This window comes from Balaenoptera ricei, chromosome 20 (assembly GCF_028023285.1).
Source record: "Balaenoptera ricei isolate mBalRic1 chromosome 20, mBalRic1.hap2, whole genome shotgun sequence".
NCBI lineage: Eukaryota > Metazoa > Chordata > Mammalia > Artiodactyla > Balaenopteridae > Balaenoptera > Balaenoptera ricei.
Window position 1 is genome coordinate 18,374,577 of NC_082658.1, and position 17,758 is coordinate 18,392,334.

Genomic DNA, 17,758 nt, shown 5'->3' on the forward strand with positions numbered 1-17,758 from the left:
TCTGGGGGCTGAGCTCCGCAGAGACACAGGAACACTGGGAACACAGTGAATGAACCAGTTACCCAACTGCCTCCTTGGGACCATCGCCATGAAAGCTGATAGGCAGGAAAATGATGCACTCACTGGATAAACTTCCCATCCCGGGAGTCTAGCTTCTCCAGCCTCTGCTCCCGTTCGTCGTCCTTAGCGTGCTTCTTGAGGATGTTCAGCCTCTCTTCCTCCCGCCACTTGGCGTTTTCCATCATCTCTTGCCGTTTTCGCTCGAGCTCCTCTGATGAGAGCTTTCTGTTGAACACAAAAATCACCCTAAGGTCTACCTCTCTCCCAGCAACAACAACAAAAAAAAGAGAAACACCACAGGGAGAAGAGAAACCAGGTAGGACCCCAGGTTCTCCAGCCCATGGCTCTCTTCCCTCGGAAATGCCCAGCCCAGTGCCACACTCAGCATGAGTTTCCTTCCTTCCTAACATCTTGTTCAGGTGCTTGCACTCAAATTTCAAAGATTTTAGTGAAGGATTCCATACTCTCACTCAATAATCTCTGGAGTAATTATTCTGAAACAATAAATACAAAAAATAAATTGAGAACTAATCAGGAGCCTCAGGCTATGGCAATTATATTCCAGTTGTTTGCTCAACAACTTATAAAACAGGGGACTAAGTTCATCCATGTAACGGTTAACATCTACCACCTACCCACTAGAGGTGCTTAGAAATTCATGGACGTAGTGCGTGAGTATACCACTTTAGGACTAAGCTAGAAGCAAGATGCCTGAAGAATTCACCTTAGCCTCAGACAGTAATAGGTAGGTCTTTCCTGGCACTCACTGCAAATGAAGAGCAAGAAGGAGGTGATGAACCAGCTCGATCACTATTTACCAATGTCAGACATCCAAATCCATTGCTTCTCAAATTGGTGTGATGTACAGATCCCCCTTTAAAAGGAAAAATAATTATCGGAGTCCCATAAGGGAGTGGGACTCAATTTTTTCTCAATTTTGAGAAAATTAAGATACTAAAATTTGACATTTAGTTATCTATAGCGAAATGAAAAGCCTCTCCTTCAAAAACCCCACTAACTAAAATACATAAAAGCACAAGAAGATGGAAGAGGAAATAACACTAGATAAGAGATGTGAATAAACTGTCAGAAGATGGAAGTGGATGAAGGAGTAGTAACCACTTTAACAGATTAGAGGAAACTGAATCCTAAGTGCCTGATACTGATCAGAAGCAAGATATTCACACTGCAAAACCCAGGAAAGGTTCAGGGACTGCAGGCACCAAGCACTTTGGAGGGCGGTGCACAGGGTTGAAAACAAAGGGACTAATTTAAGGTCTGTATAAGGAGCAGTTAAGACATTCTGGGGTCCTCATGCCTGACTTGGGGAAGCCAGTGACTACTCTCCCAAACATCTACAGGAGACCCTCCAGAGGGTAGACCCTCCAGTAGTTTCTGAGAAATTGAACCACACAGGAGAATGACACCAGACAGCTACATGTAAAAGAATGAAATTAGAACATTTTCTCACATCACATACAAAAATAAACTCAAAATGGATTAAAGACCTAAATGTAAGACCGGAAACCATAAAACTCCTAGAAGAAATATGGCAGAGAGATTCAAGATGGCGGAGGAGTAAGTGGACGTGGAGTTCATCTCTCTCCACGGATGCATGAGGAATACATCTATAGATACAACAATTCTCACAGAACACTGGCTGAAAACTAGCAGAAGACCTTGGACACCGGAAAGGACTATAAAGATCCCTGCATAACTGGGTAGGACGGAAAAAAATGAAGGGAGAAGGAGGAGGAAAGGAAGCGGATGGGACCTACACCCTGGGGCAGGGGAGCTGAAGCAGAGGAGAGAGTCCTGAATTCGGAGAAACCCCCTCTCCGACGGGGAAATCGATTGGGACAGAAGGGAAGCATTTGAGGCTGTTGGAAGAGGGTGAAGCAGCCGATCTTTGGCTGACGGGACAGAGTGAGAAATACACAGATGGTCTGTACCATGGGCCTGTGTGCCCCGGACTGGGATGTGTGTTCACAGGTGTGCAAGGGGGCTGGGAGCTGGTGCGTGGGGATTGGAGAACGGGCCCAGAGTGAGAACTGCTGTTGGATGTGGGAAGATGAACTGAGGGAAGCAGGCGCTACTGCTGAGTCACATGCATGGGGAGGAGCCACTACTGTAACCTCTCTCTCCCCACACGCCGGCGCCTGCCAACGACAATAAAAGAAGCCCGCTCAGGGCTGGCCCTCACACGTCTGCTGCCGGATGCCAGAAAAACCCCAGCCAGGGCTGGCCCTCACGTGTCTTATGCCGGGCTCCAGAAAAGGCCCTCACTAGGGCCATATCTCTTGCGCCCATGGCTGCCGGCTTCCCTGCGCATTTGGCACGGCCCGGGCTCCCGCGATCCAAGCAGTCAGACCACCTCTGCACCCCATTCTCACAGGGGCAGACCCAAGAGCTCCAAGGCAGCCTCAGGACCAGACTCCTGTGGGTGGACCACAGAGGTGGGGATAAAACCAAAGCTGAACCCCAGGGACAGGGTAACTAAGGAAGAAGATTGAAAATCTTTCCATCAGCTATACAAGCTGCAGATTAAATCCCCAGGATCAGCTAGGTAGACCCTGCGTCTATGGAATATCTGAGTAGACAATGAGTGTTTCCCACAAAGGAAAACGGTCTAGCTCTGGCAGCTGTGGACTTTGGGGGCAAGCACACACAGGAACTGGGCCAGATCAGAGTCTGAGTGGTGCTCTCAGGGCCCACAGCAGGTCCAGAGACCAGCCCAGAGGCAGAGGAGCCTCTTGGGGAGGCGGAGGTGGGCTGTGGCTCATGGCATGTGCAAGGACACTTACAGCAGAGACCCCAGGGAAACATAATTATTACTATTAATTTTATTATGTTTTGATTCATTCTGTTGTTGGTTCTAGCTTTTTTTTTGGTTTTTCTTTTTTTGTTTGTTGTTGCTTTAGTTTTTTTTTTTTCAGTCTTTTGGGATCTCCATGTTTTATTACATATTTTTATTGTTTATTGTTTATTTTTTTATACAATTCTATTTTTACTTTGCTCTTCTGTTGTTCTGTGTTCTTTTCCCTTATTTTTTTCTTCCTCATTTTCTTTTTTTCTTTTTTAATTTATCTATTTATGGCTGTGTTGGGTCTTCGTTTCTGTGCGAGGGCTTTCTCTAGTTGTGGCAAGCGGGGGCCACTCTTCATCGCGGTGCGCGGGCCTCTCACCATCGCGGCCTCTCTTGTTGCGGAGCACAGGCTCCAGACACGCAGGCTCAGTAATTGTGGCTCACAGGCCCAGTTGCTCCGCGGCATGTGGGATCTTCCCAGACCAGGGCTCGAACCCGTGTCCCCTGCATTGGCAGGCAGATTCTCAACCACTGCACCACCAGGGAAGCCCCCTCATTTTCTTTATTTTTCTTTTTATTATCTTTTCATTTCTACTTTGTTTTTCTGTTGTCCTGTGTTTTTTCCCTTTTTATTTTCTTTCATTATTATTATTTTTTTAATCATTTTTATCGGTTTGTTCTGTTTCCTTGCTTTACTCTTCAGTTGGCACACTGCTTTGGTTTTGTTTTTAGATTATGTGTTTTTGTTAGTTTTAATCCTAATTGTTTGATTTCATTTTTGAGTTCTTCTATTTGGTTCTCTTGCTTTTTGTTTTATTTGGCTCTGTTTTTGTTTCTTTTACATGAGTATGTGTTTCCTTGTTTCTCCTCTTGTTTGTTTGATTTTGTTTTTACCATTTCTCCAGGGTTTTGTCTTTTTCTTTTTTTCTTTAATATATTTTCTATTTTATTTTTTTATATTTCTGTTTCTATGTTGCTTTTCTGTTGTTCTGTCTTCTTTCCCCTTTCTCTCTCTTCTTTTTTTTATATCATTTTTTGTTGGTTTGTTTCGTTTCTTTGCTTCATTCTTCAGTTGGTACTCTGCTTTGGTTTTGTTTTTTGGTTCGGGGTTTTTGTCAGCTTTCTTCTTAATTGATTTTGTTCTTGGGTTCTTTTGTTTGTCTGGTTGTTCCCTTGCTATTTGGTTTATTTGGTTCTGTTCTCGTTTCTTTTGTGTGTGTGCATGTTTCCTTGCTTCTGTTTGTTTGATTTTACTGTTTACCATTTGTCTGGGGTTTTGTTAGTCTTTTTTTTTAATCCCCTTTATTGCTGGGACGAGCGACTTGCAGGGTCTTGGTCCCTCAGCCACAAGTCGGGTCTGGGATTCTGCAGTGGGCACACCAAGTCCAGGATGCTGGACGAATAGAGAATTCCTGGCCCCAGGGAAGATTAATCGCCGAGAGCTCTCACGGAGGCCTCTATATGAATCCAAGACATGGCTCCACCCAACTGCCAGCTGCTCCCAGTGCTGGATGCCTCACACCAAACAACAAACAAGACAGGAACAAAAACCCACCCATTAGCACAGAGACTACCTAAAGTCATACTAAGCTCACAGACACCCCAAAACACACCACTTGACACGGCCCTGCTCAGGAGAGGGAAAAGACTCAGCTCCACCCACCAGAACGCAGGCACCAGGCCCTCCCATCAGGAGGCCTACACAAGACACTGGACCAACCCCACCACCGGGGGCAGAGAACAGAAGCAAGAGGAACTACGACCCTGCAGCCTAGGGAAAGGAGACCTCAAATACTGTAAATTGGACAAAATGAGAAGACAGAGAAATATCTTACAGACAAAGGAGCAAGATAAAAACCCACAAGACCAAATAAATGAAGAGGAAATAGGCAAACTACCTGAAAAAGAATTCAGAGTAATGATAGTAAAGATGATCCAAAATCTTGGAAATAGCATAGAGAAAATACAAGAAACGTTTAACAAGGACCTAGAAGAACTAAAGAGCAAACACAAACAGTCATGAACAACACAATAACTAAAATTAAAAATACTCTAGAAGGAATCAATAGCAGAATAACTGAGGCAGAAGAACGGATAAGTGAGCTGGAAGATAGAATGGTGGAAATAACTGCCGCACAGCAGAAAAAAGAAAAAAGAATGAAAAGAATGGAGGCCAGTCTCAGAGACCTCTGGGACAACATTAAGTGCACCAACATTCGAATTATAGGCATCCCAGAAAAAGAAGAAAAAAAGAAAAGGTCTGAGAAAATATTTTAAGAGATTATGGTTAAAAACTTCCCCAACATGGGAAAGGAAATAGTCAATCAAGTCCAGGAAGCACAGAGTCCCACACAGGATAAAGCCAAGGAGAAACATGCCAAGACACATATTAATCAGACTAACAAAAACTAAAAACACAAAGAAAAAATATTAAAAGCAGCAAGGGAAAAGCAACAAATAACATACAAGGGAATCCCCCTAAGGTTAACAGCTGATCTTTCAGCAGAAACTCTACAGGCCAGAAGGGAGTGGCAAGATATATTTAAAGTGACGAAAGGGAAAAACCTACAACCAAGATTACTCTACCCAGCAAGGATCTCATTTAGATTTGATGGAGAAATCAAAAGCTTTACAGAGAAACAAAAGTTGAGAGAATTCAGCACCACCAAACCAGCTTTATAACAAATGCTAAAGGAACTTCTCTAGGCAGGAAACACAAGAGAAGGAAAAGACCTACAATAACATACCCAAACAATTAAGAAAATGGTAATAGGAACATACATATTGATAACTACCTTAAATGTAAATGGATTAAATGCTCCAACCAAAAGACATAGACTGGCTGAATGGATACAAAACCAAGACCCATATACATGCTGTCTACAAGAGACCCACTTCAGACCTAGGGACACATACAGACTGAAAGTGAGGGGATGGAGAAAGATATTGCATGCAAATGTAAATCAAAAGAAAGCTGGAGTAGCAATACTCATATAAGACAAAACAGACTTTAAAATAAAGACTATTACAAGAGACAAGGAAGGACACTATATAATCATCAAGGGATCACTCCAAAAAGAAGACATAACAATTGTAAATATCTATGGGCCCAACATAGGAGCACATCAATAAATAAGGCAAGTGCTAACAGCCATAAAAGGGGAACTCAACAGCAACACAATAATAGTAGGTGACTTTAACACCCCACTTACACCAAAGGACAGATAATCCAAACAGAAAATAAATAAGGAAACACAAGCTTTAAATGACACATTAGACCAGATGGACTTAATTGATATTTATAGGACATTCCATCCAAAAACAACAGAATACACTTTCTTCTCAAGGGCACAGATAACATTCTCCAGGACAGATCACATCTTGGGTCACAAATCAAGCCTCGGTAAATTTAAGAAAACTGAAATCGTATCAAGCATCTTTTCCGACCACAATGCTATGAGACTAGATATCAATTACAGGAAAAAAAACTGTAAAAAATACAAACACATGGAGGTTAAACAATATGCTACTAAGCAACCAGGAGATCACTGAAGAAATCAAAGAGGAAATCAAAAAATACCTACAAACAAATGACAATGAAAACAAAACAACCCAAAACCTATGGGCTGCAGCAAAAGCAGCTCTAAGAGGGAAGTTTATAGCAATACAATCCTACCGCAAGAAACAAGAAACATCTCAAATAAACAACCTAACCTTACACCTAAAGCAATTAGAGAAAGAAGAACAAAAAACCTCCAAAGTTAGCAGAAGGAAAAAAATCATAAAGATCAGATAAGAAATAAATGAAAATGAAATGAGGGAAACAATAGCAAAGATCAATAAAACTAAAAGCTGGTTCTTTGAGAAGATAAACAAAGTTGATAAACCATTAGCCAGACTCATCAGCAAAAAAAGGGAGAAGACTCAGATCAACAGAATTAGAAATGAAAAAGGAGAAATAACAACTGACACCGCAGAAATACAAAGGATCATGAGAGATTACTACAAGCAACTATATGCCAATAAAATGGACAACCTGGAAGAAATGGACAAATTCTTAGAAAAGCACAACCTTCCAAGACTGAACCAGGAAGAAACAGAAAACATGAACAGACCAATCACAAGCACTGAAATTGAGACTGTGATTAAAAACCTTCCAACAGGGGCTTCCCTGGTGGCGCAGTGGATAAGAATCTGCCTGCCAATGCAGGGGACATGGGTTCAATCCCTGGTCTGGGAAGATCCCACATGCCGCAGAGCAACTAAGCCCATGCGCCACAACTACTGAGCCTGCACTCTAGAGCCCGCAAGCCACAACTACTGAAGGCCGCATGCCTAGAGCTCATGCTCCGCAACAAGAGAAGCCACGACAATAAGAAGCTCATGCACCGCAATGAAGACCCAACACAGTGACAAACAAAAAACAAATAAATAAATAAATTTATTAAAAAAACAAAACAAAAACCTTCCAACAAACAAAAGCCCAGGACCAGATGGCTTCACAGGCGAATTCTAGCAAACATTTACAGAAAAGCTAACACCTATCCTTCTCAAACTCTTCCAGAATATAGCAGAGGGAGGAACACTCCTCAACTCATTCTATGAGGCCACCATCACCCTGATACCAAAACCAAAGATGTCACAAAAAAAGAAAATTACAGGCCAACATCACTGATGAACATAGATGCAAAAATCCTCAACAAAATATTAGCAAACAGAATCCAATAGCACATTAAAAGGATCGTACCCCATGATCAAGTGGGGTTTATCCCAGGAATGCAAGGATTCTTCAATATATGCAAATCAATCAAAGTGACATACCATATTAACAAACTGAAGGATAAAAACCATATGATCATCTCAGTAGATGCAGAGAAAGCTTTTGACAAAATTCAACTCCCATTTATGATAAAAACTCTCCAGAAAGTGGGCATAGAGGGAACCTACCTCAACAAAATAAAAGCCATATTTGACAAACCCACAGCCAACATCATTCTCAATGGTGAAAAACTGAAAGCATTTCCTCTAAGATCAGGAGCAAAACAAGGGTGCCCACTCACACCACTATTATTCAACATAGTTTTGGAAGTTTTAGCCACAACAATCAGAGAAGAAAAAGAAATAAAAGGAATCCAAATTGAAAAAGAAGAAGTAAAAATGTCACTGTTTGCAGATGACATGATACTATAGACAGAAAATCCTAAAGATGCCACCAGAAAACTACTAGAGCTAATCAATGAATCTGGTAAAGTAGCAGGATACAAAATTAATGCACAGCAATCTCTTGCATTCCTATACACTAGCAACAAAAAATCAGAAAGAGAAATCAAGGAAACACTCCCATTTACCACTGCAACAAAAAGAATAAAATACCTAGGAATAAACCTACCTAAGGAGGCAAAAGACCTGTATGCAGAAAACTATAAGACACTGATGAAAGAAATCAAAGACGATACAAACAGATGGAAAGATATACCATGTTCTTGGATTGGAAGAATCAACAATGTGAAAATAACTGTACTACCCAAAGCAATCTACAGATTCAGTGCAATCCCTATCACATTACCAATGGCATTTTTCACAGAACTAGAACAAAAAATTTCACAATTTGTATGGAAACACAAAAGACCCTAATAGCCAAAGCAATCTTGAGAAAGAAAAACGGCACTGGAGGAATCAGGCTCCCAGACTTCAGACTATACTACAAAGCTACAGTAATCAAGACAGTATGGTACTGGCACAAAAACAGAAATATAGATCAATGGAACAGGATAGAAAGCCCAGAGATAAACCCACACACATATGGTCACCTTATCTTTGACAAAGGAGGCAAGAATATACAATGGAGGAAAGACAGCTTCTTCAATAAGTGCACCTGGGAAAACTGGACAGCTACATGTAAAAGAATGAAATTAGAACACTTCCTAAAACCACACACAAAAATAAACTCAAAATGGATTAAAGACCTAAATGTAAGGCCAGACACTATAAAACTCTTAGAGGAAAACACAGGCAGAACTCTCTTTGACATAAATCACAGCAAGATCTTCTCTGACCCATCTCCTACACTAAGGGAAATAAAATCAAAAATAAACAAGTGGGATCTAATGAAACTTAACAGCTTTTGCACAGCAAAGGAAACCGTAAACAAGACAAAAAGACAGCCCTCAGAACGGGAGAAAATATTTGCAAATGACAAAGGATTAATCTCCAAAATTTACAAGCAGCTCATGCAGCTCAATAGCAAAAGAACAACCCAATCCAAAAATGGGCAGAAGACCTAAATAGACATTTCTCTAGAGAAGATATACAGATTGCCAACAAACACATGAAAGGATGCTCAACATCACTAATCATTAGAGAAATGCAAATCAAAACCACAATGGGGTATCACCTCACACCAGTCAGAATGGCCATCATCAAAAAATCTACAAACAATAAATGCTGGAGGGGGGGTGGAGAAAAGGGAACCCTCCTGCACTGTTGGTGGGAATATAAATGGATACAGCCACTCTGGAGAGCAGTATGGAGGTTTCTTAAAAAACTAAAAATAGAACTACCATATGACCCAGCAATCCCACTCCTGGGCAAATACCCTGAGAAAACCATAATTCAAAAAGATACACGTACCACAATGTTCATTGCAGCACTATTTACAATTGCCAGGACATGGAAGCAACCTAAACATCCATCGACAGATGAACGGACAAAGAAGATGTGGCATTTATATACAATGGAATATTACTCAGCCATAAAAAGGAACGAAACTGAGTTATTTGTAATGAGGTGGATGGACCTAGAGTCTACCATACAGAGTGAAGTAAGTCAGAAAGAGAAAAACAAATACTGTATGCTAACGCACATATATGGAATCTAAAAAACCGGTACTGATGAACCTAGTGGCAGGGCAGGAGTAAAGACGCAGATGTAGAGAACAGACTTGAGGACACAGAGGGGGAAGTGGAAACTGGGACAAAGTGAGAGAGCAGCACTGACATACATACACTACCAAATGTAAAATGGATGGCTAGTGGGAAGCTGCACCATAGCACAGGGAGATCAGTTCGATGCTTTGTGGTGACCTAGAGGGGTGGGATAGGGAGGATGGGAGGGAGGCTGAAGAGGGAGGGGATATGGGGATATATGTATACTTATAGCTGATTCACACTTTGTTGTACAACAGAAACTAACACAACATCGTAAAGCAATTATAATCCAATAAAGATATTTTTAAAAATAATATAAAAAAAAAGAAACATAGGCAGAACATTCTTTGACATAAGTCACAGCAATTATTTTTTTAGATCTGTCTCCTCGGACAAAGGAAACAAAAGCCAAAATAAACAAATGGGACCTGATTAAACTTGAAAGCTTTTGCACAGCAAAGGAAACTATCAACAAAACAAAAAAACTGGGACTTCCCTGGTAGCGAAGTGGTTAAGAATCCACCTGCCAATGCAGGGGACATGGGTTTGAGCCCTGGTCCAGGAAGATCCCACATGCCGCAGAGCATCTAAGCCCGTGAGCCACAACTACTGAGCCTGCACTCTAGAGCCCATGAGCCACAACTACTGAGCCCACACACCTACAGCCCATGCTCCGCAGCAAGAGAAGCCACTGCAGTGAGAAGCCCGCACACCGCAATGGAGAGTAGCCCCCCCTCGCTGCAACTAGAGAAAGCCCACGCGCAGCTACAAAGACCCAATGCAGCCAAAAATTAATTAATTAATTAACTTAAAAAAAAAAAGAACTACAACTGATTTAAAAAAAAAAAAAAACCTACTGAATGGGAAAAATATATTTGCAAATGATATGACTGACAAAGAGTTAATATCCAGATTACATAAGCAGCTCAAAAAACTCAATATCAGAACAAACAACCCAATTAAAAAATGAGCAGGAGACCTGAATAGACATTTTTCCAAAGAAGATATAGTCTTCTATATCTCCTTGTGCATGTTGGCTAGTCTTCTTATAGTCAACATGTACATGAAAAGATGCTCAACATTGCTAATCATCAGGGAAATGCAAACCAAAACCACAATGAGGTATCACCTCACAGCTGAAGAATGGCTGGTGTCAAAAAGACCACAAATAACAAAGGTCAGTGAGGATGTGGAGAAAAGGGAACCCTACTTACCCTGCTGGTGGGAATGTAAATTAGTGCAGCCACTATGGAAAGCAGTATGGAGGTTCTTCAAAAAAGTAAACATAGAACTACCACATGATCCAGCAATTCCACTCTTTTTTTTTGGCCACACCATGCGAGATCTTTGTTCCCTGACCAGGGATCGAACCCGTGCCCCCTGCAGTGGAAGCACAGAGTCCTAACCACTGGACTGCCAGGGAATTCCCAGCAATTCCACTCTTGAGTATACGTCCAGAGAAAATAAAAACACTAATTTGAAAAGATACATGCACCCCAATGTTCATAGCATCATTATTTATAATAGCCAAGATATGAAGCAACCTAAGTGTCCATCAACAGAAGACTGGATAAAGAAGATGTGGTATATAATGGAATATTACTCAGCCATAAAAAAGAATGAAAATTTTGCCATTTGCAACAACATGGATGGACTTGGAGGATATTATGCTTAGTAAAAGAAGTCAGACAGCGAAAGATTGTATGTTATTACTTACATGTGGAATCTAAAAAATGAAACAAATGAATGACTATAACAAAATAGAAACAGACACACAGATGTAGAGAACAAACTAGTGGTTACCAGTGGGGAGGGGGATGGAGGAGGAGCAAGATTAAGAGTAGGGGACTAAGAGGTACAAACTACTATGTATAAAATAAATATGATACAAGGATATATTATACAGCACAGGGAATATAGCCAATATTTTATAATAACTTTAAATGGAATATAATCTATAAAAATATTGAATCACTATGTTGTACACCTGAAACTGATATATTATAAATAAACTATACTTTAAAAAAAGGTTGTCTATTATTTGATCAAAACAATTAAAGAAATTGTGCCTTAATAATAGTAATTAATGCAAGAATAGTAACTCCATTTTCTATTTCCTATTGCCACCTTTGTTCTGGGCAATTTACAAGCCCAACAGAAGGAATTTTAGCCACTTCTGGGGTGTGACCTTATAGTAGTGGTTTTTGTTAGTTTGTTTTGAGCATACACATTTTTTTAATTATAAAAGTGTTGTGGGGCTTCCCTGGTGGCGCAGTGGTTGAGAATCCGCCTGCCAATGCAGGGGACGTGGGTTCGAGCCCTGGTCCAGGAAGATCCCGCATGCCGCGGAGCAGCTAAGCCCGTGTACCACAACTAGTGAGCCTGTGCTCTAGAGCCTGCGAGCCACAACTACTGAGCCTGCATGCCACAACTACTGAAGCCCGCGCGCCTAGAGCCCGTGCTCTGCAACAAGAGAGGTCACCACAATGAGAAGCCTGCACACCACAATGAAGAGTGGCCCCCTCTCGCTGCAACTGGAGAAGGCCCACGCACAGCATGGAAGACTCAACGCAGCCAAAAATAAATTAATTAAATAAATAAATTTAAAAAAAGAAAAAAAGTATTGTGATATCTATCGCATATGGAATGCATGAACAACAAGGTCCTACTGTATAGCACAGGGAACTGAATTCAATATCCTGTGATAAACCATAATGGAAAAGAATATGAAGAAGAATGTGTATATATATATATATATATATATATATATATATATATATGTGTGTGTGTGTGTGTGTGTGTGTAACTGAATCACTTTGCTGTACAGCAGAAATTAATACAACATTGCAAATCAACTATACTGGAATAAATTTTTTTTAAAAGTGCTGTGTTGACTGTAAGAAATTTAGGAAGCACTGAAAGCAATGGAAAAATAATGTGGAATCCCCCAGTCCCCCAAAAAAAACTTAAGAGAAAAAAAAAAAGTCTTAGTCTATAAAAATCGCTTTAAATTGAGAACCTCACTGCTCAAGAGAAGCTTCATCCTTCAGCTGATAAGTAAGTTGTTTTAGATCACTAATTAAAACAAAACATACATACAAAAGAGAACTCAAAAATTTTTAAATTCTTACAGAACTCTCAGGCCCTTGAGGAAATATCCAGTGACTCTCAATCTGAGAAACAGTGTAAATAGTGCTAAGAAAGGTTTTACAGCCATAACTTTTCTTTTGTCTTAATTCAGCACCATCTTGGTTACATCTTTGGTGTTCAACTACCTGGAACACCAAACCAAAACAAAGAGATATCACAGAATCCATGTTTCAAGTTTCTGTTTCCATTCCTGGAAGACAGAAGTCTTGAGGGCTCTAATTCACTTTATTTATTTATTTTTTAAAATTTTACTGGGACTTCCCTGGTGGCACAGTGGTTAGGAATCTGCCTGCCAATGTAGGGGACACAGGTTCAAGCCTTGGTCCAGGAAGATCCCACATGCCATGGAGCAACTAAGCCCATGCGCCACAACTACTGAGCCTGAGCTCTGGAGCCCGTGAGCCACAACTACTGAGCCCAAGTGCCACAACTACTGAAGCCCACATGCCTAAAGCCCGTGCTCCACAACAAGAGAAGCCACCACAATGAGAAGTCCACACACCGCAACGAAGAGTAGCCTCTGCTAGCTGCAACTAGAGAAAGCCTGCACGCAGCATCGAAGACCCAACACAGCCAAAAATAATAAATAAATTTATAAAAAAAAACACTTTATTGAAGTATTGGTCTATTGGTCCTATACAGTAGGACCTTGTTGTTTATTCTAACTCATTTTAAATCACAAAATTCAACAAAGATTCTAAGGGCGATAAGAAAGGCTGACAAAGTGAGACAAATTTAAGTGATGGCAGATGGCAAAAGAGACAGAAAAACAAAGCGGGATCTGAAAAAGCAGACCTTGTGCTGACCAAGAGCCTTAAAATACATTAAAAAAAATATACACTCATGAGCATCCATCCCTAAGAACAGCATGAATGACAGCACAGCTGAAGAACTGACCCAGTGTCACCAATAAAAGATTAAATTATGCATAATATACCCTCCCTCTCTGGGAAGGCAGGGAAATATGTACCTGGGTATTTTGGAAAGTTGCCAGTGAAAATGAAACCTTAAACTTAGGGAATCAGGCAATTAAAAGTTAAAAGGGACTTTAGGGTTTGCCTCTCTTCTAACAGCATAGTGAATAAAAGAGGTTGTTATGAACTCTGTGGTTCTCAGTGCTGGTTGTGCACTGGAACTACTGGGATGCTTTAAAAATACTGATGTCTAGGGTTTCCCTGGTGGCGCAGTGGTTGAGAATCTGCCTGCCAGTGCAGGGGACACGGGTTCGAGCCCTGGTCTGGGAAGATCCCACATGCCGCGGAGCAACTGGGCCCGTGAGCCACAACTACTGAGCCTGCGCGTCTGGAGCCTGTGCTCCGCAACAAGAGAGGCCGCGATAGTGAGAGGCCCGCGCACCGCGACGAAGAGTGGTCCCCGCTTGCCACAACTAGAGAAAAGCCCTCGCACAGAAACGAAGACCCAACACAGCCAAAAAAAAAAAAAAAATACTGATGTCTGGGCCCATCCCCAGAGATTATGATGTAATAGGGCTGGGGTGCAGCAAGGGATTGATTGGGATTTTGGTTTTTCTTTAAGCTTTCCAGGTGATTCTAATGTGCAGCCAATTGGGGGAGGCAGTTAAAGGAAGTACACAAAAGTTGCCCAAGTCAACTAAACTTTCTTTTTTTTTTTTTATGGGATCTTCGTTCCTTGACCAGGGATTGAACTGGAGCCCACAGCAGTGAAAGCACCGAGTCCTAACCACTGGACTGCGAGGGAATTCCCTCATCTAAACTTCTAAGAGCAAACGAGACCCCTAGGGACAGCCTTTCATGGGCACAGCCAACTCCCCTCAGGTCCCATGACTGCACACCCATATTCTGTCTGACCCACACCACACCCAACTCAAACACAGAGTTTATCTTAGGGTGTCTGCCCTCAAGGAGACCACCTTCCTGCTTCCCTTTCAGCTGATGCCTCAGGAAAGGAGCACACTCTCAAGAAAAGCTTCCTGCAGAAATTTCTGTGAGAGTAACATGTTTACAGGTGTTGAGAGACAGTCACTTAGTGAATTGGTCATTAGTTCAATAGTTCAAAACTATTTACTTTGTCCTTTCAATGTGACTCGCGTGGGGTGGGGGGCAGGGCAGATGGTTAAAAGTTGACCAAGATGAATAAAAGAGGGGTGGGCAAAAAAGGTGATATAGATTATCCACTTGCCCTGGTCTGAGCCATTCCAAGACTCAGGCCTGAAAGTCTGAAGTTAACCTACTGGGCTCTTGACTCACCTGGTGTACCCATGAGCATGCCGCCTTTGGTAGATGTCTTTTTTAGGTGATAGGCTCTTACTTCGGCCTCTGTCTCTCCTATTTACCTTAGAGTTGTGCCTGTAACAGATACAGAGGGCAGAGAGGAGAAGAGCTTTTTCAATACAGTGGCTTTTACCATGTCCCTCAAATGATGGAAGAAAAGCTAACAGTTTTAGAACTATAATCCAAATTGAAGAAAATAGAGGGAAGAAGTGGAAGAAAAACAAAGGCATAAGGATACATAAGATTTGGTATTAATCTCACTCTAGAGACTCCACATATATAAATATGTAGTTCTAGGGGTCTGAGCTTTACATTAAAAAAAAAAAAAAAAAAAGTAAAGATAATAACAAAGCAAAGACATTTGGAAGAGTTGATGAACAGACATCGCTAAAAGCAAATACCAGCTGTAACCAGGCCCCCACATTCACAGGTTATTTCCCACTGAATTCCCATACTTACGGTTTGCTTGGCCTTGGGGACCGTGACCTTCTGCCCGGGGATCGAGACCTCCTGTCCCGAGACCCTGCTTCTCTGGTGCTCTTCTTGCTGGCATGTCTCGGAGGTGAGGGAGAGGAGCTTCTGGACCTGGAGTAATTCTTCAACCCACGCACTCGCTTTTGCTCAGCTGTCAGAGGACCCTGCAGTCCCTGGCTATGGTCAGAGTTCCTGACCTATATCATCAAGGAAAGGAAGAAAAGCTATTCATAGGAAAATCTAGCAGCTCAGGAGAAGATGCAGTGAAACAAGAAAATGAATAAGCACTGAGGTTCTGTAAGGAGCCAACTGGGTATACCAATCCCATCACATAGTTATCACTGAGAGCTGTATAAACTTAGGAAAGTTATCCTCAGAATGCCCTAAAAGGATTATCACCCAACCACCTAAATTGGCTTGGCTCTTTGCTACAGCCTAAGGAGGAGCAGGAGGCAGAATATGGAGGAGAGGACCTCAGGTTAAACATACTGAGGGGAAAAAAGGAATCCAGAGGGATGTACATTTATCAAAAAGTCATCAACCCTTAAAATGTACGCATGTCATGTAAGTTATATGCAGAGGGATGGACGGAATGCCTCAACGCCCACTGGTAGTTTAGCCTCTCTGCTCAGAGGGCCCTCAGCCATAGTCAGAGGCTCAGGGATAAGGAATGGGCCTGTTCTCCAGTCTGTGCTGCCCAAACTCCCTTCTTTCCGCATGTCTGATTGGCTGCTAAATATTCTCTGCGTCCAAAAAGGCAGCCAGGTTGGCACGTTCCAGTCCCACGGTCACTGCCTTTGAGAAGCCCATATCCTTACCTGTAAGCCATATCCAGGGACTTTGGACAAAACAGGGGAAGAATTTGCCATCTTCTTTTGAGATCTAAGAGATTAAAACACATACTCATTGAAAAAGAAAATGCCTAAAGGTCCAGTTTACAGCTCTTGTGCTGAGACGTGCTTCCTGTTTCAAACGTGACCTTTCCCACCTGCCGGCTCTCACATGGGAGTGTGTTTCTCTATCTTTGCTGGAAGATGCATTAGCACAGTCATGTTTTTCCTGCGAAAAACCGTGGGCCTTGCTTTTCAGCCCCAGCACCCGAGCACATTCTCCTCTCACCTCGTGCTGCTATTCTAAGGACTACGAGTGAGTCAGCAGAGACAGCGCTGGCGGCTCCCGCAAAGAAGACACACAGAACAGGTCCAGATGGGCCCATTAATGTATTTGGAAAAAAAAAAAAAAAAAAAAAGCTTCCATAAAACCCACTTAAGTCTTGCAGGAATCAAGAGCTGAGATGAAAGTCATATCCAGGACGTATGACCTAAGACTGACACAGCTACAGCCAGCTCCCCTGGGGGTTTCACCAACTCCTCCGGGAACTCAAGTGCTAGCTGGCCAGCTCTGGGGACAGAGGGCCGGTGTGCAAGTGTTCTCCACTGAACCCCCAGAACCTGGTGGCTCCTGGCCTGGAGCAGGTATTCAGTTCGTATCTGTGGAATGAATGAGTGAGTGAATCAACGGTGCAGGAGGCCGCTCCACACGCTCACCTCTCCCGGCCGTGCTCATCCTCGCTGCTGCAACGATCACTGCCTGAGCTTCTGTGCTTATGTTTCTTGTGCTTCTTTTTCTTCTCCTTCTTCTTCTTCTTCTCCTTTTTTTCCAGACTCATTTGCAACTAGAAAATGCCCAGAACATAACCACGCAAGATTACTGGGACCCCTGTCAGTCCCTCTGAGGGGATGGGGTCATGTGTAAACTACCTGCCTCCAGGCCTCAGGGTCTACAGGGGTCCAGGACACGATCAGACGTCCCCTGTCGACAAGAGTGGAGGGTCTGGACCCTGGTTGTGCACAAATGCCCCTAGACTACTGAACGGACTCACTGGTGGGTGGGGCTGGGAATCTGTGTTTTGAAACAGTCCCCAGAACCACTGCCTAGGAATTCCCATTTGTCAAAAGACTGCAACTCCGCTGACAGTAATCAGGGACCACAAGATCAATCTTTAAATTTTCCTTACCAACTAATCCAAGAAACAATCACATAATATGTTACATGAGTGATGAATGGGCCCTAAAGGCTTGATACCACCT

The 17,758-nt window shown here is 42.2% G+C and overlaps 2 protein-coding genes across 3 annotated transcripts in view; one reads left to right on the plus strand and one right to left on the minus strand.

Annotated features, from left to right (window-relative positions):
* LOC132354513 (large ribosomal subunit protein eL19) overlaps positions 1-17,758 on the plus strand; it is a 410,792-nt gene that overhangs the window by 120,082 nt on the left and 272,952 nt on the right. The window lies entirely within an intron of this gene.
* The window catches only part of CWC25 (CWC25 spliceosome associated protein homolog), a 33,620-nt gene that overhangs the window by 1,845 nt on the left and 14,017 nt on the right, over positions 1-17,758 (minus strand). Inside the window, exons 5-9 of the mRNA XM_059906806.1 lie at positions 17,216-17,343; positions 16,487-16,550; positions 15,654-15,865; positions 15,171-15,269; positions 124-285 (exon numbers count right to left, since the gene is read on the minus strand). Coding sequence (XP_059762789.1) covers positions 124-285; positions 15,171-15,269; positions 15,654-15,865; positions 16,487-16,550; positions 17,216-17,343 — 665 coding nt within the window. The remainder of the gene's footprint in view (positions 1-123; positions 286-15,170; positions 15,270-15,653; positions 15,866-16,486; positions 16,551-17,215; positions 17,344-17,758) is intronic.